The 23,472-nt window shown below is 39.6% G+C and overlaps 1 protein-coding gene across 10 annotated transcripts in view; it reads left to right on the top strand.

The window, feature by feature from the left end:
* LDB2 (LIM domain binding 2) overlaps positions 1 to 23,472 on the top strand; it is a 225,062-nt gene that overhangs the window by 148,037 nt on the left and 53,553 nt on the right. For all 10 annotated transcript variants that reach the window (XM_086747301.1, XM_086747300.1, XM_086747299.1 and 7 more), the window contains one exon: positions 21,919 to 22,091. In XM_086747301.1, coding sequence (XP_086603427.1) covers positions 21,919 to 22,091 — 173 coding nt within the window. The remainder of the gene's footprint in view (positions 1 to 21,918; positions 22,092 to 23,472) is intronic.

Here is a 23,472-nt window from a genome sequence, read left to right on the forward strand (position 1 = left end):
GTTGGCACAAAGTGTAGAAATAGAGGAATGGAATTTGGTGGTGGCAAAATATTGTGAGGCATCATTAATATAAAGGATGATCAGAATATTGCACAGGAAAAATGTTCTGACCTTGAGGACTCAAGTAATAGAAACGAGATGAAATTTAAGAGTATGGTTGGCACTTCAGGGCTGCTAAAAAGAATTTCTGCTAGAGACTTATCAGTTGAAAATGACAGAGGAGGCAAAAGACCTGTGTGTAACAATCAGTCATAGAATAACTATGAGTCACCGATGTGATACAGCTGTGAAGAAAGCGATGTGATCCTAGAAAGTATCAAATGAGGTATGTCCTGCGGAGATGGGGAATGTTAATGTTGTAGCTGCGCTGGAGAGCTCACTTTGAAAAACTGGACATCCATTTCTAAGACAGATGAAATCCAACTGGAGCAAGCATTAGGAAGGGTTAAAGGGATGATTGGAATGATAGAGAAGCTCAGGTTGTGCAAGGAAAGTAGAAGGTTGTGGCTTGTTTAGTCCGGTAATACAAGGTTGATAGGAGACTGGATTGCTGTCCCTGTGCTCTTCAGGGGAGGAAACAGCATGGGATAAAAATGGCGCTTGACACTAAAACAAATGGATCTGAATGTATAGGCTGGAATATTTCTAGTTATCTGATCAATGGGGTCTGAATGAGTAGCAGCAGTGGAGGAAGAAATGGACTGGATTTCAGACAGAGCTCAGTAAGCCTGTGGAAAAGATTGTATGATACGATTTGCTGAGTCAGTAGGGGACTAAATCTGCAGATTTATGAGGTCTTATGTTCTTTGTTGCTGTTAATCACCTATGTATGCATCATATGTGGCACAGCTTGCTTAGACCATGTAGCTTATTTATCCTCAAATTGATATTGAACAGCAAGATGCACCTTTCCTTGAGAGATATCCTCATTTGTACCTAAAACGTTACTCGAAAGTACTCAGACTGAGAAGATTTATGTACTTATTAGAGGTACTTTAGAATCTACAAAAGCTGAATTGCATTCTAAAAAAATATGGAATTATTCTAATTTATGTTAAGGCTGCATTACATAATTTTGGCAAAGGAAACACAAAATGGGTGTAAATAAAGCTGCTGGGCTGCTAAGAGGACATAAAACACCTCTAATACCAGCAAAATGCAGGTCTTCTTTGCTGACACGAGTGCAAACCTTAAAAATATGAAAAACATAGTGTTCACTTCAACAACTAATTCACTGGAACAGTGTGGTAGTAGGTTTTACTGGAGTAAGAGGTTGAATTTGGCTCAGAATACAGAAGGAACTTCTTGGAGGTTATGATCCTTGCCATGTGAATTAAATCAGTAGAAATTCAAATGTACAGCATTTCTAGCAGGATAGTAAATGTGAAGGTTCTGGGCAGCTAAAAATGTTGATCTTTAGATGCCGGTCAGTAACAATAAAGTATACAGGAAAGTTTTCCTATTAAAAATATTTGTAATGGGCTAAATTATTTTATTACTTCAGGAAATAAAAATAATTTTAAAATATGTGCAAGAAAAGACAGAGGTTCTGGCAAACAAAGCAAGTCCAGGTTATCTGATTTCAACTGTGAAGTGATTCTTCACATTACTCCCCTACAGTAATGGATTTTTGGGGGGTGTGTCTTAATAGAGCACTTTAAATGACAAGAGTTATTATTATTAAAAGCAAGTAGAAGGGATTTCTTAGAGGGAAGCATCTTGGGTTTTCTTGGCTCATGCTACTGGAGAATACTTGTTTTGTTTGAAAAATATTCTAGTATTACCATTACAGAACCCTGTGGGCTCTCTTCAGCGCCAAGTATCCGCTGCTTTACCATTACAGACATTGCAGAAGGTTGTGCACAGGGTTCTGTAAAAAAACAGTTCTTCCAGTATAAGCATCCATTTTGCAGAAAGCTGAAACAAAAAAAAAACAATGCAGTATGCAGACATGTTGCTAGGCAGCAAAAAGGACATATGTCAAGAACCATCTATGTCTTTTGTATTACTACACTTTCTTTCCTCACACCTTCATCACGCAAGCTGTTATGATTCTTATGTACCTATAATATGGAGATAAAATCACACAGAAGCTGGTTTTTTCCTCCATTTCTTCTCTATTTCCTTTTTTAAAGATCTGGTGTTGAAGACAGGTCCCTGGTGGGTCTAAGCTGGTTGAGACATTACTAATTTCAGGTCAGCCCAGGGCTCTAGGCGTTTTCAGTGTAGCTGATTAGTTCATTAGTTGATGGGCATCATATTGAATTCTTTTGGGCCTGGGTTACTCTCAGAAAGGAAAGGAAGATCTTGTCAAAAGGGAGAGTATTAACCTCAGAAATAAAAACAGCCTCTCTAGACCATGAGGAGGTCAGCAGTATTCTCTCGCTTTGCTCTGGCTGGGATAGTTAAGACCTGCAAAATGGTGACTGCTAGAAAAAAAAAAAAACAGGTAATTTGAAAACATTACCAAGCAGGGGTTTTGAGATGGCTTGCGCTGACCACTGATTTATGTTGCTGACCACGTCTCTTATTCACTGCAGTAGGTGTAGTTCTTCCTACCAAGTTTTCACTGAAAAAGCATTAAGGTTTCCCTCTTGCTCTCCTACAAACATTTATTTGTGCGAGTAGTTTCAATTACATGTATTTGTGAAGTGTCTGGTGTTAAAGACCTTTTGCTAATTGATTATATTTTTTGCAAGGAGGTATTTTATGGTAATCACATTCCAAGGTTTTAAAAGCATTTATTTACTGTGAAACTGTTACAGAGCACTTTCAGGACACATTGTCTTCCTGATAACAAATGTCTCCTGAAATGAGAAAGAGCTTTTCTTAATTTAAAATTTCAGTATTGGGATTATTTTTTTATTATTACAGCTATTTAATAATCTCTCCCAAGTAGTTTCATATTTTCAAGGTCAAGATTTTTTAAAAGGACTAATGTGACCCAAATTTCTTTTCACTTCTATCAGAGCAACTGTGATGAAGTAATGGTGTTCTGCACGTTGGCATTGGAACAACAAATTATACATCAGCCAGGATTCATCAGTCAGGGCACATGCCTTTTTCCCAATGTGCCCTACGACTATATGACTAATAAAATACCTATTTTTATTGTGTGTGGCCGAGCTTCAGAATAATAATCATCCTTGAAGATTAAATTAATGAAAAATCAATTTAGCAATGAAATATTTCAGCCATAGTGGGTGGCTGAGTTAAGAAAGTATTATAAGCAGAATATAATTTGTTCAGCCATACAGGCAGTTGTTGAATTTCTTATTCAGCCATCAATTACTTGCAAAATGGTTAGCTGAAATTACAATTAAATAATGGCTACAAACCACACTGTTAGAGCACAGTCACATGTGGAAACAGCTGTAGTTATTTTAAAAGCAACCATCCCTGCTGTTTGCTACTGCTCTTCCTCTGGGGGTGACTGACCTCAAAGGGGGACTTCTGTCACCTGCTGCCTGGCCAAGTCAGCTTCAGCCACAACCGAGCCCTCGTCTGGAGTAGGAGCCTTCCCGAGGGCCGCTGTCGTGTCTCACCATGGGCTCGCAACTCCCAGCAGGATGCCAGCAAGCCGCTATGGCTGGTCACGTCTTGCTTGGCTCCTGCTCTGCCCACTGTGTGGGTTTGCCTGGGAGCACACGAAGAAATCGTCCTTAACCCCTTTCTTGGTGACACATTTGTAATGACATGATTCACACCTGTATGCAGAAAGGGATAAGCTTTACCCGAATAATATCTGTTTACCCACTACTACTGTGACCGCTCTTGGAATGTTGCTACTATTAAGTATTTCAATAATATTTACTGTCCTACGATTATACTTCTATCAAACTGTGTGTAGGTTAGGAACTAGGCTAGAAGAGCAGTATTTTCAGTGAAAGTATTTGCAGTAAGCTTTCTGTTTCAGTTTCCCACATGTTCAGTCCCCATCTTTATGACACGAGTGAAAATAATTAATTGCTTCTTGATAAAATAATTGCCCCCAGTTTACTGTGTGCCATAGGACATTATAGAAGACATGGGAGAGGCTTTTAAATTTGCTCTCAAGATTTTCAAGGGAACATGATGATAAATTAAGGAAGACTTTGGGGCTTGTCGTGAGTTTGTGATTCTGTTTTAGGGCTCAACTTCTCACAGAAAAGCAGTGACCTAGTAATGTGGGCCAAGTCTTTCCTTTTCATTTATGGTACAAGGGTTTTTTAGTACTTACTGTCTCTCTCACAAAGCATTATATGCTCACATGCATATTCAGGAGGAAAGGTTGTTCTCTGCAAGCTTATCTGTTGCAATATTTCCAGCTGTCTTGTTTTAAAGTGTTTGCTAGTAGGCATAGGTATGCAATACACCATGAACAAATGCCAAAAAAGCCCCCATAAGGACTTACTTTGTGTCTTGAAAGAGGATGTGGGTTCAGATGTGCTCCAACACTGCACCACTACTGTGTCTTTTTAGTAGTTTTACATGTAGGCATTTGCTATTAGGTGTTTGCTATTGTTAAAAGTGACAGCTACACCCCCCTCTTTAGGCAAGGCTTTTTAAAAAAGTGTGATTTGCATATGGTTTGCATATTTAACCCTCAATTTGCATATGCTAATTGACAGTGCATTGCAGCGACAAATGGTACTGCATGTAGTCAGCTTAAATTGTAAAGAGTTACAGGAAAGTTTGAAAGTTTGTCTGCTCAAAGGCAAAGTCCCTTCTGTATCTCAGCAAAGACTGAACTGGTGTTGACTCTCCTCCGTTATGCTGAAAGGAAGTTCTGTATTGCAGGCTTCAAAAGCATGAGTAAATAAACACAATGGTCTGTTTCCTGTTTTCAGAGTGTCTTGCAACTCTGGAAGAGAATCATCGCTTGCTGTCAATGTCTTTCATGACAGTAACTTTGTTCCAGATCATATAGAGATTTGCTCTTTAAGTGAGCCTACATTTCTAAATTTTTTTCAAGTAATGAGGATCTTAATTTTAGCAGCAAAATCGTATATGAAATCAATTTCTCTTGTAACCATGCAGAGAAGTGAGGAAGTGGAACTGTGGTGTAGAGTGAACCAGATGAACACACCACTTTGTAGCATGGACTGTCATGCCATGGAAAACAGCAATGCTGCAACGCGAGATTCATTTCTGGAGATCGCCAGGATGTTTTCCAAGAACAAGTAAGATCAGTGGAATACTCAAAAATATGTATTGGAGGAAACATCCTAGTTTTTGCTCAAAAAGGTGTTAGGTAGGAAAGGACATAGTAGGGAATAACTCCTTTAATGATATTTAGGTTGCTGAATATTGCAACAGTTGACCTGTACTGGAATAATCTTATAAAGGGAGCCCCCTGGGATCCTTCCGCTCTGTAGCAGACACACTGGCATCAGTTTATATATTTTATAGGCCACTACATTTCAAACAAGAGCAGTTTCATATTACTGCTGTCAGTGATGCATTGAGAAAAAATAGTGAAAAAGACAAAAAGAGAATCTGTATAATTTTCCATTACAGTGACACCAATGTGGTATCAATAATATGGATCGTCCATCTTGAAATAGTGTATTCCTGTGGTTAGCAGATATGCAAGTGGCTGATGACTCTTTCCTCCACACATCTGATGTTGCTGGCAAGATGACTCTTTCCTCCACACATCTGATGTTGCTGGCAAGATGACTCTTTCCTCCACACATCTGATGTTTCAGCAAGACTCCTGCTTGGTATCACATTTAATAAAGACAACGTAGTAATTCCTGGTGAATCTAGGAGAATGATTCATAGATGGATAGGTAGCTGAAAGAATCCCCCATAATTGTCATCTCACTGTACCCATTAAGAAACATTCATCAGCAGTCACCCTCTTGGGACTGGTTTGCAGGCTTGGCAGGGAGCAACTGCTACGTTTGCCTACGATGTGTCAACCCAATGTACCACGGTCAGTATAGTGAGTATGGTGTCTGGGAAGGAATTGATTATTGCACACCTGTTGGCTAGTTATATAAAGGTTTGGTATTTCAAACAAATCATTATAGAATATACCAAAATATTCTTAATTTCTGGAATCAGTGGGGAGACAAAAAAGATACACACAACATAAGATAGTATCTTTTTTTTTTTTTTTTTGTGATGCCAGAGTATAAACATAGAAGTTTCCCTAGAAAACTAAGAATTTTTCTTGGTTTCTGATCTCATTTGGGTTAAAATTTACTCCTCATAAAGTAAACACCACTTTTTCTTGACACTGTTGAGAATGTCATTCCTCAAGTGTAACTTGTAGCTCTGATGCAGTAAACAAAAATGTTGTTTTGTTAGTACTACCATTTGCTCTGAAATCTCCTCGCAGTTGCATGAAAACCTGTGTTCTGAAATTCAACCATTCCCATCACCTTTCTTGAAACTCCACAGTTTTGGGTGCATTTATCACTACTCAGAACATACGGGGCACCGATAACTTAACAAACAAGTGGCAAACACAAATTCTTTGATGGAAAGGCTTTGGGTGATCTTCTTGTGAGTGGCTTCCATGTGAGTGCCCCTTTGAAGGACATTGAATGGAGCAGACGGCTTATGACATGGGAGAGTAAAATGTGAATGGGATGACATACAAGTGATGAAACTTGGGGGGAAAAAAGCAGGTGGAAATAACAGAGAAGGAGCAAAAGTTCAGCTCCCCTACGCAGCATTCCCACGCAGAGCAAAGGCTTCCTGTGAAGCTGCCTCTTTGGGGGTGTAGCCTGCCATCTGCCTCGGAAGTGGTGGATTTTTAGGAGAAATTAGAGGTGAGAAATGTCACTCAGAGCCACTGCTTGTGACTGCACTGCACACCACCTCATGGGAATAGCTCTGAGAAATCAAACTCATGCTGCTTTGCTGGCACAATGTGCGTATGGTTAGAAGCTCCTGTTCCACCCCAGTAGGATATTGCGTGAGTGTGTAGGCATAGAGGATTAGCCTGAAGAAATTCAGAATCACTTTGCTAAAAGTTTATTGCTCCTGGAATGGGTACGCTATGTAGACACAAAGCACATACTGTAAGAGAGGGTTGATATTTTCTTCTTTCAGAAGTATAGGTCCCTATATACTGATATGAGTTTCATCTGTAGGAACAGGTGAGACTTGGTTGCATGCTGTGGCAAAACAAACCAGTCCATGAATCTTTTCTGCAGTTATGTGACATGCGTTGTGTTACGCTGTGCAGTCAGTGTGGGCACCTACGGGGTACGAAGCCCAGGGGAGAAGAGTCTTTAGCATCACATTGGTTGCTGTGAATTGTTTTCTACATTAACTTGTACACGTTCAAATATTTAATGAGTTATTTATAAATTCCAAGCCATAGCTCAGACCATCAAAGTAATTTCACTCTTTTCCAATGCAAGCGAAATGGCCGTCCCTTTTTAAGAACCACTCGCCTCTGAGGTTCTTGCAAAGACAGGAAACAACTAAAATTTCAGGCTCAAAGGCCTGAGAGAATAAATTCCCTCATACGATTTTTAGCGCTTCCTAACGCTAACCAGATGAAAGGTGTGCAAGAGTAACCTTTTAATTTGTATTTCAAGCTCTGCTTATTCTAGGAACAGGAGGATAGGAGGGATGTGGATAAAATACTGTAAAATACAAGAGTGCTGATCCAAAAAAATTTTAAATGTCATATTCAGTCCAAAGTTTATGAGGAGGTTTGGGAACAGCTCTTATTTCTCTATATTGCTTTTCTTATGCCTCACTGTGGGCGATTTTTCCTCCTTTTCTATTTTTTGAAGCAAAATGACATTTTAGTTTTGAATTAATCCACAATTTTGCTGAAACAAAATATGCAGAATTCAGTTTGTATTAGTGAGTAGTTGCAGAGCAAAACCCATGTTTTATGAGGTTTTCGAGTTGCAGGCAGTATGCTTTATTGACGGGATCCAGACACACAGGGAGGAGAAACACTGCAGCTACCTGTCCTGCATCAGGGTATGGCACTCCTCCTCTGCCCTTACCTCTTAGATGACTAAGTTCTCAAAAATGAAGATAATTTTCTTTAATTCTTCTTACCATTATGCAAGCAAAATTCCTGCTGTTTAAGTGGAGATCCGTGAGGAACCAAGATTTGTCCTTGAATAATGTCTAAAGTAAGATCAGGATTAACAGGGGGAAAAATAATTTGCCAGTATTCCTGTATGAGTATGGTGAAGGAAAACTGATTTTACGCAGAGGTATTTTTCTATGGTTATGGTGAAAAAATGATTTCGTAGGAGTGCTATGTTCTATTAGTCTTCTCTGTCATCGATGCCCACAACCGAACAATTTTGGACTGGCATTTTCTGCATTTTATTCCAGCACCATTTTCATTTGTCTTATGACAAAAGTATGAATTGATTCCTACCAAGCTTACTCTTACATGATATTAGGTTTTGTAAACAAATAAGTCAGCTAACTATTCACTGCAGTAATTGGCACACAAATTTGTTTCCAGATGCTGACTTGAGTTTGCAAAGCTGCTGTTAAAAAAATATTCTTAGTTGTGAAATATGCACAAATTATTTGAAAGCCAGGGGGATATTTCAAATATATATGTATACAGCACCATATTTGCATGTTTACATTGCAAGGTGGAGTATCTTTTTTTTTTTTTTTAAATTCAGAATCCTATTTAACCATAATGCATGTAAAAGATACCGAATTAAATTGATTTTCCACATTAGATGATTTCTGTACATTTTTCAAATTTGGTAGATTTTGAAAAAAATATATTTAATTTGTCCAAAAAGTGTTTTGAATTAGATAGTCATGCATGTTAAGATATCAGAACATCAAGTTATCAATCTGGATCATTCTCCCTGATGTCAACAGGGATGCTTATTGGCAGCGTTGCACTGTAACCCTATCAACACTGCTGAGAGATAAGTGTTATTGCTAAACCTTTAGAGAAGAACTTCCCACCTTGAATGTCTTCAGTTCTGTAAGAAAATATGTTCCAAGAGAAATTTCTGTATATATGTTTCCAGTCTGGGATCATAAAGTTTAAGATTTTTAGGATCCTTTTTAGGATAAAGTTTGTATGTAGTTTTCTTTAATTAAATTAAGAGTTGTTAGGTTGGTATTTGGACCTTGGGGTTCCCTGTGATCTCAATGTAGTTGGATGTTAATAGCTATGAGTAGCCACGACTTCCATGTTTAATTGAAGGCAACCATCACCTTTGTAGCTTTCCAGCTGTTCATTTTTGAAAGCAGGTATGATGGATCAGGGCAAGAATCATGTCATACTTGTCCTTTTTTTTTTTTTCTATTTTATTCTTAGGTTTTTAGTTTGGCTGTTGTTTGGCACAGGTGTTGGTCTGGGTGGGCATTTAGGCTGGTCTTGTGTGGTGGTTGTTACGTTGCCCTTGACAGAGGCAGTTCAGCATTGTCATGGGAACTGCATCTTACCTGTAGTGGTTCCAGAAATCACAGTCAGTCACTGTACTAAAAATATGTCAAGAAGATGATATAATTACTCTCTGTGAAATGCAGAAAAAATGTATCATACAGCTAAAAGGACAGAAAACATAGGAAGAGGCTATTTCAACTTCAGCACAGATTTGTTACAGCACTTATTACTGATGTTACCTTCTTCAAGTTAAGAGCATTCTGCATTACTTTTGGCATAAAATGTTATTTAAAACTACATATAATGTGTTCTGACTGAAGCTTATAAACCTGTTACATTGCCTGCCCTTTTCTGAAAGTGGTTCTTTATTATTTGACGTTATTTTGTCAGACATCTGATTTGTATAATTGAACACAGGGCACTTCGTTTTAAGGGTAATAAACAAGCTGCACTTCTAAAACCAACAAAACATTTTAAAATGGTAGAATATTTTCCCAATTATTTTGTCTAGTGTGTTGAATACCTTTTTACTTTCTCTGCAGTTAGCTTCCATGAGCTTGAAAGAGAAAGAGAAAGAAAGTGGGAAAGCAAGCTTTGCTGCAGAAAAAAAAAAGAAATCAAAGCCAACCACCAACGGCTTTTTGAAAAAGAGTGTTCTGGTTGTTATAAAACATGTATATAACCGACAACTGATATTATCCACTGGTGAGATATTGTTCATAGGTCTACAGCATAAAATTACCAGAAAAAATCATGCTGATTATCAATCCACATGTGCTCAATGCAGCTGGAGGATTTTGAGAATGCTATGTGTATCTTTTATCACACTGCCATAACCCCTCACCTCCCACCAGTTCTCCAGACACACTCCCCACTACATTATGTCCCCTTTAATGCACATGTCAACACATTTCACCTGTGATATTTTTCACCTGAATGTGGACCATGCTGTGATGCTTGACTGACAGTGCTTGAGCACGAAGTCCTGTGTTCAGGGAAGGGACTATCTTTCTCCTTCGCATCACCTAGCGATGGGCTCCAGTCTGGCCATTAAAGAAGTCTTCCAGCGTTGAGAAGGTCAGCTGTGCTTATATGGAAAATGCCTGTATGAGCCTGTTCTGCCCACGTGCCTAGCTGACCAGATGCTGTGTGGCCATTTTCATCTGGCTTGGAGCCCAAAGAAATACATCCTGCCTCTTCACAGGGTTTACTTGCTCAGACGTGATGCCACACTATGCAAACATGTAGCTTTTGGGTTACTTGGAGTGTTAGCAGAGCAAGTTGGTGTCTGTCTACAATATGTTTTATAGACACATTCATGGCTGTGTTTACACTGTACTAACCACAGCGAAGAAGTAGGTTTAACTACCTTAAACTAGCTGCCATAAATACTGTTAGTAGCTTTCTCTCAGCAGAAAGGAGCTTGTGGAGAGCTGCAGAAAGCATCCAAGAAAGGTAAATTCTGCCTGAGCTGAGCCCTGTGAGGTTCTGGAAGCCTGTGCTTCTCATCAGGAATGATGTCCTCATGCTTCTCATCAGGCACGGCGGTGGTGGTGATGTGAGGTGCAGATACTCTGGCACATACAAACTGGACTTAAACTAAAAAAAAAAAGATATGTTGCTGCTGATTTTGCCTGGGTGTAAATCAGGAGCTTTAGAAGTGAAAAAGCTATCCACTACCCGTGGTACTCCGTCAGTCACAGCTTCTCTTTCAGTGTTTCTAATGGTGAAAGGGTCCTATGCATTATTCAGATCAGTACTTTGTCAGGTGTTTATTCTTCCCTCATATAGGCTGTAAATGTTTAATAGTATTTCTAGAATACATGTAAGATATTTTTTTTTCTGTCTCAGCTTCCCATTTCAACACGGTTCAGAGGAGAGAGCGGAGATCAGAAACTGGTAGAATTACATTTGTAGACATCTGTCTTCAAAACAACTTTGTGCCAGTAAATATAGCACAACAGATCTTCCTACGCACTTTCGTAGCAATAGCTTGAATATTTATACAATCTTGGTTGGGGGAAGATCCCCAGCATAATGGCCAAATTCTTTGCAGGTGGTAATTGGTGTGGTTCCAGTGAGTTGCGTAATTTTCATGAAACTTTTGGATTCAGATCAACAAGAGATTAATCAACAAGAGTTAATTGCTGTGAAATGTGTGAGTTGGTCAGCTAAGCCACCAGCAGCAGGAACGTCCCACAGAAAGGCAGACAGCAGTTCCTGCAGCGTCTAAGCTTTGGTTTTGAGCTCTCTGTCTACATTCTGCCCCAGACAGAACGGTACAGGGTACCTGCATAAAAGAATTGTGGCAGTATGTGAGGGTATGGCCAGTATCACTTTATCTTTATGTCATTTTGCTTGTGCTTTTACATAATTTTTTTTTGTTTCATGCCATGTTTAGTATTCTGCTAGGTCAGATGAGGTCAGGGGTCAGGAGTGTGCTTGATTTAATACAACTGGATGGTTTGCCTGGTTTTTGTCTGTTCCTTTTGGTGTCCTGTCATTTGAATTTTATGTTTTTGCCTTTATTTCTAGAGATGACTTTTCTAGGTATCATTTTCTGTGCTGTGTTGGTCCTTTATACTGGTACAGATTGCATTTGTTCATCTAAAATGCCTGTCCTGCACAATTTCCATCATTTTTATGGTCTTACATTTTGTCATTTTCTGCTTGAGTTTGGTTGCGGTTTGTTATGTTTTGAGAGTGGTTTGTCATACAGCTGTGAATAACCTCTTTGGCTTGCCTTTAAAACTTTCTTCTTTGCAGTTGTTGAACAAAGTTAGCTGAAATACTCTTTCTTCAAACAGAATGATTAGCACAGAGAGAACTGTGAGTGGCTGTATACTCAGCCAGGCAACCCATTTGTTCTACCTTTGTTCGCACACAGACTGCAGATTTTTTTATGCAGGAATAAATAATCTCTTCACTAAAATATTCGTGTATGAATCTTTGCTGGGGAGTGATTACTTTGATTTATAAGGTGTGGAAGTTTTACAGTTAAAACTAGAGCTTCCTCATCCAAGGTATGTCTGTGGAAAAAAAAAAATATGGGTAACTCCCATACACCCTTCTCCTTTCCAGCCTAAAAAATCAGCTTAGACCATAGGCTTCATCAGCAATGTGCCTGCCATGAGAAATTCTGAATTTTTCAATGTAGGGTAAGGATCTGGCCTGCTCTGTACTACTAGAAACCTAATTCAGTTGTTTAAACAAGAAATCGTATGGGCTCTTGAGTTTTCATTTTATGGTTGGATAGCAGAGTCCCTGACTTCTTAGAGTGTTGTCACTGGGTACAGAGTGAAAACTTAAAGCTTGAAGCTGGTACAGAACTGTGTAGGGCCGTTGCTTTGCTATTTGTGCTTGAATTTGAGATGCTGGTTATGAGAGCTGCAGGAAAGGAGCCGAAAGTTCAGGTTGACTGTGATCCAGCAATGTGCCTTTGCAGCAAAGAAGCCAACGGCCTCCTGGGCTGCCTTAGGGAGAGTTTGAGGGAGGTGGTCCTTCCCTCGGTGCTGGTGAGACATGTCTGGAGTAGGGTATTCAGTCTGGGCTCACCATTTAGACAAAAGACATGGATGTACTGGAGTGAGTCCAGAGAAGAGCCGTGAATATGATTAAGGGCTGAGAGAGCTGAGCAGCCTGCAGAAGGGGCACCTTATAAATGTGTGTAAATATATGGTGGGGACAGAGTAAAGAAGACAGAGCCGGACTCTTCTCAGTGTTGCCCAGTGAAATGCAAGAGGCACTGGGCACAAAGTAAAGCACAGAAAATTCCATTTAAACATAAGAAAAATCATTTTCTTTATAGGATAGTAAAACACTAGCACAGGTTTCCCAGAGAGGTTGTCGAAGGCTCCATCCTTGGAGATACTCAAAACCCAACTGGACACAGTCCTGGCAACCCACTGCGTGTGATCCTGCTCTGAGTGAGGGTTTGGAGCAGACGATCCCCAGAGGTGCACTCCAAGCCCAGCTGCCATCTGTGAAAGGGATCTTGGGCTATGCCACTTGCTCTCCACATCCCCTGGTCCACACTGTCTTAGCCTGAGGCTGAGATAATCGAGATCCGAAGACTGAATTTTGTAGTGAGCAATTCTTTAAAGAGTGGTGGCCTGCTGCCAGGAAAGAGTTGGGAGGAAATTTTATTGTAATAGGTAGGCTGGCTGAGTCTTAATGAAAAACTACACTGATGCAGTTTAGCTTCGTACTGAGACATACAGAGCTTTTTATAGTTGTTTTCTGACTGTTTTTGCCAAAATGAATTACAGTAGAATATTGTGGCTCTTCAGAGAGATGATAGATTTAAGACTGAGTTGCAGATTATGTGTTTAGTAGAAGAAGGGTCATAAGGTGTGAGGAGTTGAGCTAAGGTCTCATTGTTGTGAAGTTTCTGCTACTTGTTCTTGATTGAAGTGTATTTTAGAGGACTGAATTGCTATTTACAGACTTTCAGGAAAAGGAAATACACTGTCAACTGAATCAAAATTATACAGGCAAATCCTCACCAGGGTAAAATATTGTTAGAAAATACTAAGGAAAACACTAGGAAAAGGCAGAGTCAAACCTACACAATAATTGAATTACATGGGATAGAAGGAACTGGAGGGGAAAATCTAGATGTTTACAATTTTTAAGCATTAGTATTTAAAGCTTTTATTTAGTATATAAACTATATAAGTAATAGCTTTTAACTGTAGGCAATAGCATTGCTATAAAATAAATAAAGGTATTGCAGACACAATGAAGGTATCATGGACCAAAACAAAAAAAAAATAATCCAAAACCTTGTGTTCTGGATGTGGGAAGGATTCAAGTTGAGAAAAAAGGCAAAATGGTTGGAAACCTTAGATTTCCCTAATTTCCAACAAGTGCTAAGTAGATCATTAAAGAAAAAAAAAACGAAATTGTAAGGACATGCGAAGAATGTATATACAGCTAATTTTACTCCTCAAAAAGCAATTTTCTGCTTTATTAGCAATATGGAGGTAGTACTTCCTCTGTCTTCCAAACTCCATGGAGTTTAAAATCTATCATGTCTGTAGATTATACAGATGTTTTCTGAGTGTTTAAGTACAATGTATTGTATTACTAGTATACTGCTATTGATAGTATACTAGTATACTACAGTATATATAAAATATATATAATGTATTATTATTACTACAGTTGTAATATATTTTAAATCATACACTTAATTTTACTTAGTATTCAATTTGTATAAATAGATAGAAATTTCCTGTAAGTGGAAATTAATCATACATTATATTTTTTACTCTATAAGTAGTCTAAATCATAGGCGCCCAATCTTATCCACTAGATAGGGAGAAAAAAAGGACAGGTCTGTGTGTGCCAGATTCTGCCTTGGATACACGTGGGTGGTTTAATCAACATGGCCCACGTGTCTCTGAGAGAGAATTTGGACTTATTTGACTGTCTTTTCACTGCCTTTCGTGCCATACTATCAAATCTGACGGTAGCTTTTCCTGGGAATTGACAGATTCATGTTTGGGTTTGAATCCACTCACCTGATAAGGCATTAGAAAGGTGGAGGGGCATTCCCACGAGCAGCCTGCCTACTGAAAACTGCAGCTTCACTGTCGTCCAGCTTCATGGAGGGATCCCTCTCTCCACGTCCCAGTCAGATGGACTGTGCCTGGCAGGGAACACACCTGATACACTGTTTCACTGGGACAAATTTGGGCAAACAGAAGAATAAGCAGAATAACAGCAGTGACGTCACTATGTAACTCTATCCAGTTCTGCTTTGTGTGTACTGATTTGTTTAGTTCAGTTACAAAAACATACATAAATGAATATGTCAAGCTCTGGCCCACACAGATGCCAATTAGCCATGCCCAGAGATGTCAATTAACAATTAACAGAAAGCTCAGACTTTCTTCTACGGTGCTCAGGAAAGCTTATTTGCAATCAGTGGGAAGTCCTGGCCTGGCCCTAGCCCTTGCAGCTGGCTGAGGGAGAGTTACTTGTAGCATCTCCATTTAATTACTGAGATCCAACTGTGATAATCTCTCAAGCAAGAGACTTTCATGGTCTACGTAGAGCTTTACAGGACAGCTGAACATTTTATGTTGGGAGCCAAAAAACCCCCAGAGCCCCAACCAGTGGAGTCCCTCAAGCCCATCTGTGGCATGTTGATGAGAGAGCTTCCAGACACAGCTCCTTTAAGCTATAGGCACAGGGTGGTGGGGTTTCTTTCCATTCTGTTGATGATTCTGTGGAACTTTTAAAGGCTTTTTATACTTTATGTTTTTATATTTGTGTCTGTTTTATTTTTGGTATCCTAGCTCTAATTGAAGACATAGGATTTGACAGGATTCAGAGCTGCAAAAACCAGCCTGGAAGCAATAAACCCAATATTTTTATTTGACTGATTAACACTTCCATTGTTTTACTTCCATAGCAGCTTGACATTTATCTTACATGGTGTATATGTACATGCTAAATCCAAGTCTCTGCCCCTGAGAGCTTCTACTGTAAAGGCAACACATGACCAGTTCAGCGAGCAAGGAGGGGTTTGCTATCAAGCCCTGCTTCTGCAGAGGCCATGAACCTTCATTCTGTAGAGAGGGCACTAAGATTTTTAAAGTCTATCTTTGGGACACAAAGGGAGGAAGTGTGCTTCTGTTCCTAGCCCACAAATAATACCAGTTTCCTGTGAACTAGAAAAACATGTTTACTTTCTGTTTTATTCAAATCTTCCTTTGGGAAAAAAAAAAAAAAAAATCAAACCAAAACCAGAACACAAAACAGCAGTACCATCACGACCACATGGTATGTGGTGGTGCCACAATTCTATTACAAACTATTTTTTTAACTGGCTTTCTGCCCATAGCTAGTCTGAGGCTTGTAAAAGCCCTGAACTTCACAAGTTATGGCCATTTCAACCTAGAGATCATTGGACTTTTTGTCTCAATTTGGGATGGAAAAATAATTTTAGACTTAAGCATATTCCTGACAGAATAAAGTATTTTACACTCAGGTAAACCTGAGAGGCAGGCCCTGGGTCATTTAATGTGTCAGATGGTTTCATTCCTTCCTTTAGAATTCCCCAGGAATGATACTTAGGAAATGATAGATAACTTTTACTGACTTATAGAGCTTCTTGCCTATTTTCTTAGACTGGATTAATTGATTTCTGGACTGCTCATATTTGGGGAGGTGTCACAAATCTGTCTGTCTTACTTCAATGATGAAATTATTTTTAGATCTCTGATCCACCAGAAGGGTGTACATAATCACATTACGTAGCCAAGCTTTTACACCACTGAATAAGCTAAAGGTATGTCATTCCAGTGGATGACAGCATATTATATTTTATGTGAAAGAATCACTTCAGATACCCTTTTGTATAGACATTTTCATATAAATAATGATTACCTGTTGCTAAATCCAGTTGATCTCTGTCAGTTTGCTTTGCTATCTGGGGATTTGCTAGCACAAATGAAACCAATGTTAAAGGGCAGTGCCTGCTTCTCGTGGGAAATAGTACATCCTCAGATACTCAGCTAGGGATGAAGGATAATGTCCAGAACAAAATGGTAATTTAAAGCAGCACTCCAGTGATCTGGAATAATACCTGAATGCTGAGGGGCAAGTGAATTTTCCTTCTAGTATATTCAGTATCTTACAATGCAGGGTGTCACATTTCACACTATAAAAATGGTCTTTTCTGGGTAATGTGACTGTAAGAGACTGTTTGTATTTGCATAGATGCAGGTATGAACCTACGTCTGCTTTCCTAAGCCTGAGTATTGAGCTCAGAGCCTCAGCATCTGCAGTCATGGCTATTCTAATGTATTCCTGCAGGCAGATGACATAGCATCTATTATTAATATTGATTGGTAAGTCCCATTAAAAGGCCTTCTTTCTGCTTATTTGTAATTTTGCCAAACTTCACCCCATAAAGCTGAAATTGTTTTTGCTTTTAGCTAGTTCTTTTTTATTTAAGCCAAAAAGGCTCTTTCCCCCAAAATGGAAAAATATTGTTTTGTCCACATTACAAAAGTCTGGGGTTTTTAAAATGCCCAAGAATCTGTATAGTCAGGAGTAGGGTTGCTCACCTTTGTGATAGAGGTTTCCCTTTTATTCTCTTTGTGGAAATCTGACTGAAGTTAGCAAACTTATAAATCTTTGCAGGGAAAAAGCACCCATTCTCCAGTACTCGGTGCAAGCTTTACCAGAGTTTGGCAGCTAAAATTTCCAAGGACTCCGTTTCCCAGGAACTTAGGAAGGCTCCTCATAGGAGCCCAGTGGGGCTGTCCACATGCCAGCTGCAAAGAGTAACTAGACGTGTTGCAGCTCAGGGCTACATGGACTCCTGGACATTTCCACTGCAAAGCCCATGGAGAAGGCTCAGTCAGTGCTGCACATGAGTGCAGGAAGCCCAGGATCCAGGTGGCCCAGTGAAGGAAGCAACTTGATATGGATGTAGAGGAAAGAAGAAGGAAGAGGAGGAAAGAAAAGAGAAGAAAGATCAGGGCAAGATGACGCTGATGTGGGAGAGGGGAGAGAAATAGTAACTGGGAGATGAAAGGAGATGGAGGATGATTAATTAAGGGAGAGTTGGGAATCAGTGATAAAAACAAAGGGAACAGGGAGATGTTTGGCTGAGTGGGCGGCACAGAGGGAAGAGGTCCTCTTGCCTGTTCGCTGGCTTGATAAAAAGATGAAGGAATTAAGGAAGGAGAAGTGGGGTTTGTTTGGAGAAAGAATCTGCTGTAAGGAGGAGGCAGAGTGGGGAAAAGGGAGAGAGAATCTTGGGGGGAAAAAACACAACATCAAGATCCAGGAGGAGGGCATAGACTGCTGAGGGACAGAGCCTGGGACGAGGAGCTGGGCAGCCTGGCTGGAAGGGTGCCCATAAGGTGTGCTTGAAACTGGTATTTTGGTGAGAGTGGAGGAGAACAGGAGGACTGAGAGGAGATAGCTGGGCCTGCTTGGATAAGGAGCCTGAGGAAATCGGGTGAGTTTGGGAGGGATTAATGAGCTTGCTCGAGCAATAGAAAAAGGGTCAGCATGCAAGGAGGGGGAGGGAAGACAGGAAGATACTGAGCTGAACAGTGAACTTGGAAGATAACCAAAGCAACTGACCATATGGTGAGAAAATGGAGGATTGGACCATGGAGGTAGGTGAGCAAAGAGACTGGAGGAAGAATGAAGAGCAGTAGTTGGACAGGAGACAGGATAAGAGGGAGATATGGTTGCAGGGAACTCTACAGGACATAGGCAGAAAGCCTTGCAGTAGCTGGGCAAGGATTCCCCCAAGAAGCTGGAAGGAAAACCTGCCTGGCAGCCCAACCCCAGAGCAGGAGTGCTCTCAGCATGCTCTCAGGGCCCTGACACCCAGGAAAAGAAGTTACAAGTCTCCTTGTACGCAAACTCTTGCTGAAAACACTCGCTTTTGGAGCTCCTGTGGCAAAGATCTGTACGCTGGTTTTGAGGGTGTCCATATGGTGTTCCTTTAGGGAAGTGTACGAAATGTGTGGTGTGGGAGGGAAGGGCCCTACAAAACCATGCAGACAGATACATTCTTGAAAGTATGTTCGGTGGACTAAAAGCCAAGCTCTAAAACATGAAGAAATTTCAATGGTGGTAGCACGTAAGGCTTCATTCAGCCCTGTTGGTGTGAGTTCACATTTCTGGTGCAAGGATGGCTAATTTTGATCAATTTTTCCCGTAGTCCTGCCTTCACATTACTTTGAGCTCTCTTAGAAAGGAGCCTTCAGCTGACTTCTTTGCCTGGCAGAGAGGTGTTACTAAAATCCTCTTGAGATGTACAGTGACAGACACAGATAGAGTCTGTACATCCACACCTGAGTGTCGTGTCCAAGAAAAGAAGGAAAAAGTGTATTTGCTGCATTCACATTGCCATGCCCAAGGAAGGATTGTCTGCACGCAGCAGAGCCAGCGGTGCACGCACATCCATGCCTGAATGCTCATATACAGTTAGGTTTTGGAGGAGAAAAAAATCAACAAAAAGTCCTTTGCACTTTAAATGTACAAAGTTTGTGGTGGTCCCTAGACTTTATAAGAGCTCGTTCCACAGCCTTTTGTTGTTGGAAATACCGTCTCCTGCACAAATAAACTTTCTTACCACTGTAGAATGTTTCATGTTTATCCTAGAAATGAAATTATCTTTTTAAGCCATTGAGTGCTTCAGGAAGACAACCAAAACCTTGAACCTGCTTCAGTCTTCTGTGGCAAGACAACATGGTGAGCCAAGGACAGGCCTGCTTCTTAATATGGGTTTCCATTAATGATTCTGCTGGAGGTGAATATCAGCTATATTTGTTTATGCTGTACATTTGCATTAGCTATTTTCAATTTTACAGACAGATAGAATCTAGCCGTTGAAAATCAGGTTCCATGGGGCATATCCTTGTGTGCACCTCTATTCCTCTTCATCTTTTTGGTCCCATGTTTTGTTGTTCAAAGTAGCATATCCCTGTGGCAAACACAGATAATGCTTACTAGGATAAGTAATAAGAATAAGGCATTTAATGTATTTCTAGCCTTCTTTAATGTGTTGTAGCTGTGAATACAAGGCAGAAAGCAACACCATATGACCATGCTACTTTGGGAATGGTCTATAAACTGCAGTTAAAATAGTTTCAAGATATTTATTCAGTGCATAAGTCACGTGGATAGAGGTTTATCACAATCAGTAGGAACGCTGGCTTTTCATATCACACATTCGCTGCTTAGGATGATTAGCAGGAAATTTAATTTGCACTAATTAGCCTTAGGGGAGCAAGAAATTAACTTGATGAGTAAATTTCAGATTTTACTATGTACCATACCAACATGGAAAAATTTGAGTTAAAGCCTGAGCTGAGACCTATGCCGATACACCAGACTTCAGTTTTTCTAAACTAAAAGACTGTAGAAAATTAATGTATGCATGGTGAGTGGGTGGGGTTTTGTAGGAGCTAGAGTCGTAGAATAGTCATTCAACACATTCATTGAATTGTCAGCCACTTCCAGAGAGTGTGGTATATTTTTGTACATTAAATTACATTAGCATCTAATATTACAGCAAAAGTTTTAACAAGTCCTCATTTTCTGTATTTGTATATTTTCGTTATATAATGTGCATTACGACTGCACATGCAATATTCCACATTGTAATGCAGAGTAGGAACAATTTTCACAGAACTACTGTGAAAAAACCATACTTTTAAATTTATGACACCCACTTGCAAATACATTTTTAGGGTCAGGAGCCTTTGTTTGTGTGCTGACAAAATTCCTATGAAAATAATTTTTTTTTTAGAAATTACTCTCAAAAGCATACAGCAAATGAGGGAAGTATGAGTCACCACAGAGTCCTAATAGACAACTAAGAATTAGGAACTAATAAACTCTAATCTTGCCTGTTGATGGGGACTTTTCTATCTCATTCTTCCAAAACATAGTTCAGATCGCTTGATATTTTTCTTCTGTAAAATGGAGGCAATTTTCATGTATCCACCACTCAAAATTACTGTGGATTGATTAATGCATGCAAAGCAATGAGTCATTTGGTATGGAAGCATTGGTCTATTATAAACTGAAGTGTTCTGTCATACCAGGCTTGTGGTTGCATCCAAATTTATCTGTGAAAAAGGAGATGGAAAACATCAGTTGCATACAAGATAATTGCCTTTGAAGTCAGTACTTCCGCTAATTTGTGTGTCTGAAGTACACTCAGAAGCTCACATTTACTATTACGTATTTGGAATTAGGTCTTGTAGTACTTCCTTGAAACTGCTATTGAAGTGAGAGATGTAACTTTTGTGAGAGTTTTGTCTGAGTAAGTATTGCAGAATGGGGTACCTGGAGTCCATAGTTTGGGGTTTAAGTGGTGCCCATAAGCTACTTCAGGTGTCTGCTCAGACTTTCTAGCCTATGACATAAATACTTCTGGTCTAAAGAGAGATCTTAGGTAAACCAGTGGGCAGTCATATATCAGGTAACATATATCGTATTGCATTCTCGTGTCCTCCTTCAATCCCCAGGGCTCTGATTTCTCAGCAGTAGCCCTCCTATTCAATCAAGAATGTGTGCGTGTGTGTGTGTGTTTCTGTGTGGGTGGGTATATATAAATATGCATGTGCCCACACACAGACAAACTTATATGTGTATGCAACCCCCCTATATAAATGTGCTTCGCCTTTTTGTGCGTATGAGTGTATTTCTGTAGATGCTCCCCACTCGTATTTATACATTTATGAGTAATGTCCAACTTTCAGTCATAATTGACACCATGTGGCTTTCTGTATAATAATTACTTTGGGACAAAGAAACCCTTGCAGATGTTTTCAAGAGTGACTCTAACTTGCCATCAATGTAAAAAGATTAAATAAGATAAGACCACTTCCTCTGAATGGAGTCAGCCATTTTCCTTGATTTCAATGGGAGCAGGCGCAACTTCATTTTTACAGCAGAGAGAGAAGATGCATTATATTCGTTAAATGAAAGTTTGATTTCTTTGCACTTAAACGTATTCATGTTCTGTTAGCAAATGGTTTGAGATTGTGTAACCTAGAGCATTTGCTGAATTCTGCTTTGTATTTTCCTCACAGCAATTGGAAGGACCCTCATTCCTCGTTATTTTAGCACTGTCTTTGAAGGAGGTGTAACAGACCTGTATTACATTCTCAAGCACTCAAAAGAGTCATACCACAACTCATCCATCACAGTGGACTGTGATCAATGCACCATGGTCACTCAGCATGGAAAACCCATGTTTACCAAGGTAACAGGGAAGACTCAATAAAGCATGTTGTTGGTTTGGGTTTTTTATTGTTTGGGTTTTTTTTTCTTTTTCAATGTGTATAAAGGTGAAAAATATTGGCTGTTGCATTTTTCTGGTAGACTGAGATTATTTCTAATATTGAAAACCCTTGAAGCTGTTTAATTACTATTTTCTGTATTCATTACATGACTGGAAAATTCTGTGGGCATTCTCTGCAATTCTCCCAGAAAGATTGCAAGAGAAGCACATAATGCCAGGTTGCCAGAACCATCAGTTGTATGTGAATTAAATTCAACCTGCCCATCTCCTTCTCTCTGGGCTTGATTTTAAAGTGACAATGAGATTTCACAATGCTGGTACCTACTATTTGGGATGGTATGCTTTACATTTGATACTTACCCAGTCCAAGGACTATAAATCTCTAGGAAAATAGTGATTTAATACAGTAGGATACTGGCCCAAAGGGCAGTGAAGTCAATTGATTTAAACATGCTCTGGATCAGGCAGTTAGTGAATATTCAATATTTGTAATTGATAGTGAATTATCTTCATGCGTTGGCCACTTCTAATCCTGTAATTAAACTGAGTGCCATATACTTATAAACTTATAACTTACTTTCCACCAAAAAGGTGGAAAATACAAATTAGAACAAAATTTTCTTTTATTAAAAAAAAATCAATAAATTGATTTTCAAAATGGAAATTCATAAATTAACAGGAAATTATTATTTTCCTTCTTATACCTGTTCATCTGTATGAATTTTAACTGTTGCATGGAGAAAAGCACAAAAGAAGGGGCAGCAGGAGGAGATAACCCATCCCTGTTGCTCTTGGCCTGCAGGACTGCAGAGGTTTTAGAGTCAAAAAAGGCACTGGCTATTGACAGCATCATGACCAGGGCCCACCTGAGTTGTGCTGTTTCCGCATGTGTGTGAGTCCTACCCCTTTGTAGTGTCTTCACTGCCATCTTGATGGCTCTTGGAGTGGGGGTCAAAGAAGAGGGAGAAGAAGTCACTGGTGCGTGGAGCACTGGTGAGCTGGGAGGTGTGTGTTTAATGGTGTCATCGTTCCAGCTCTCCCACTCCAGCCCTTGGTGATTTACATAGACACAAACTGAGAGAGAGGGAGATACAAAGAGACCAGATATTCCTAGGTAGCACCTCTGTGCCACTTCACTACTCACGAGGAGTTGTGCATGCTGGCCAAGTGCAGAGGACGTGACAAGGGCGCTTCTTTGGGGAGCTCCCTAAAGCGATTTCTGTGTCATTTCCCTTTGTGTTAGCTTTAATGCAATAGCAAATAAAAGTGGGGTTTTTTTTTTTTAATCAGTAAATACAACACACTTTTCTCAATTCAATTAATTAATTTTACTTATCATGGC

This window comes from Chlamydotis macqueenii, chromosome 4, assembly GCF_036417535.1.
Source record: "Chlamydotis macqueenii isolate bChlMac1 chromosome 4, bChlMac1.mat, whole genome shotgun sequence".
NCBI lineage: Eukaryota > Metazoa > Chordata > Aves > Otidiformes > Otididae > Chlamydotis > Chlamydotis macqueenii.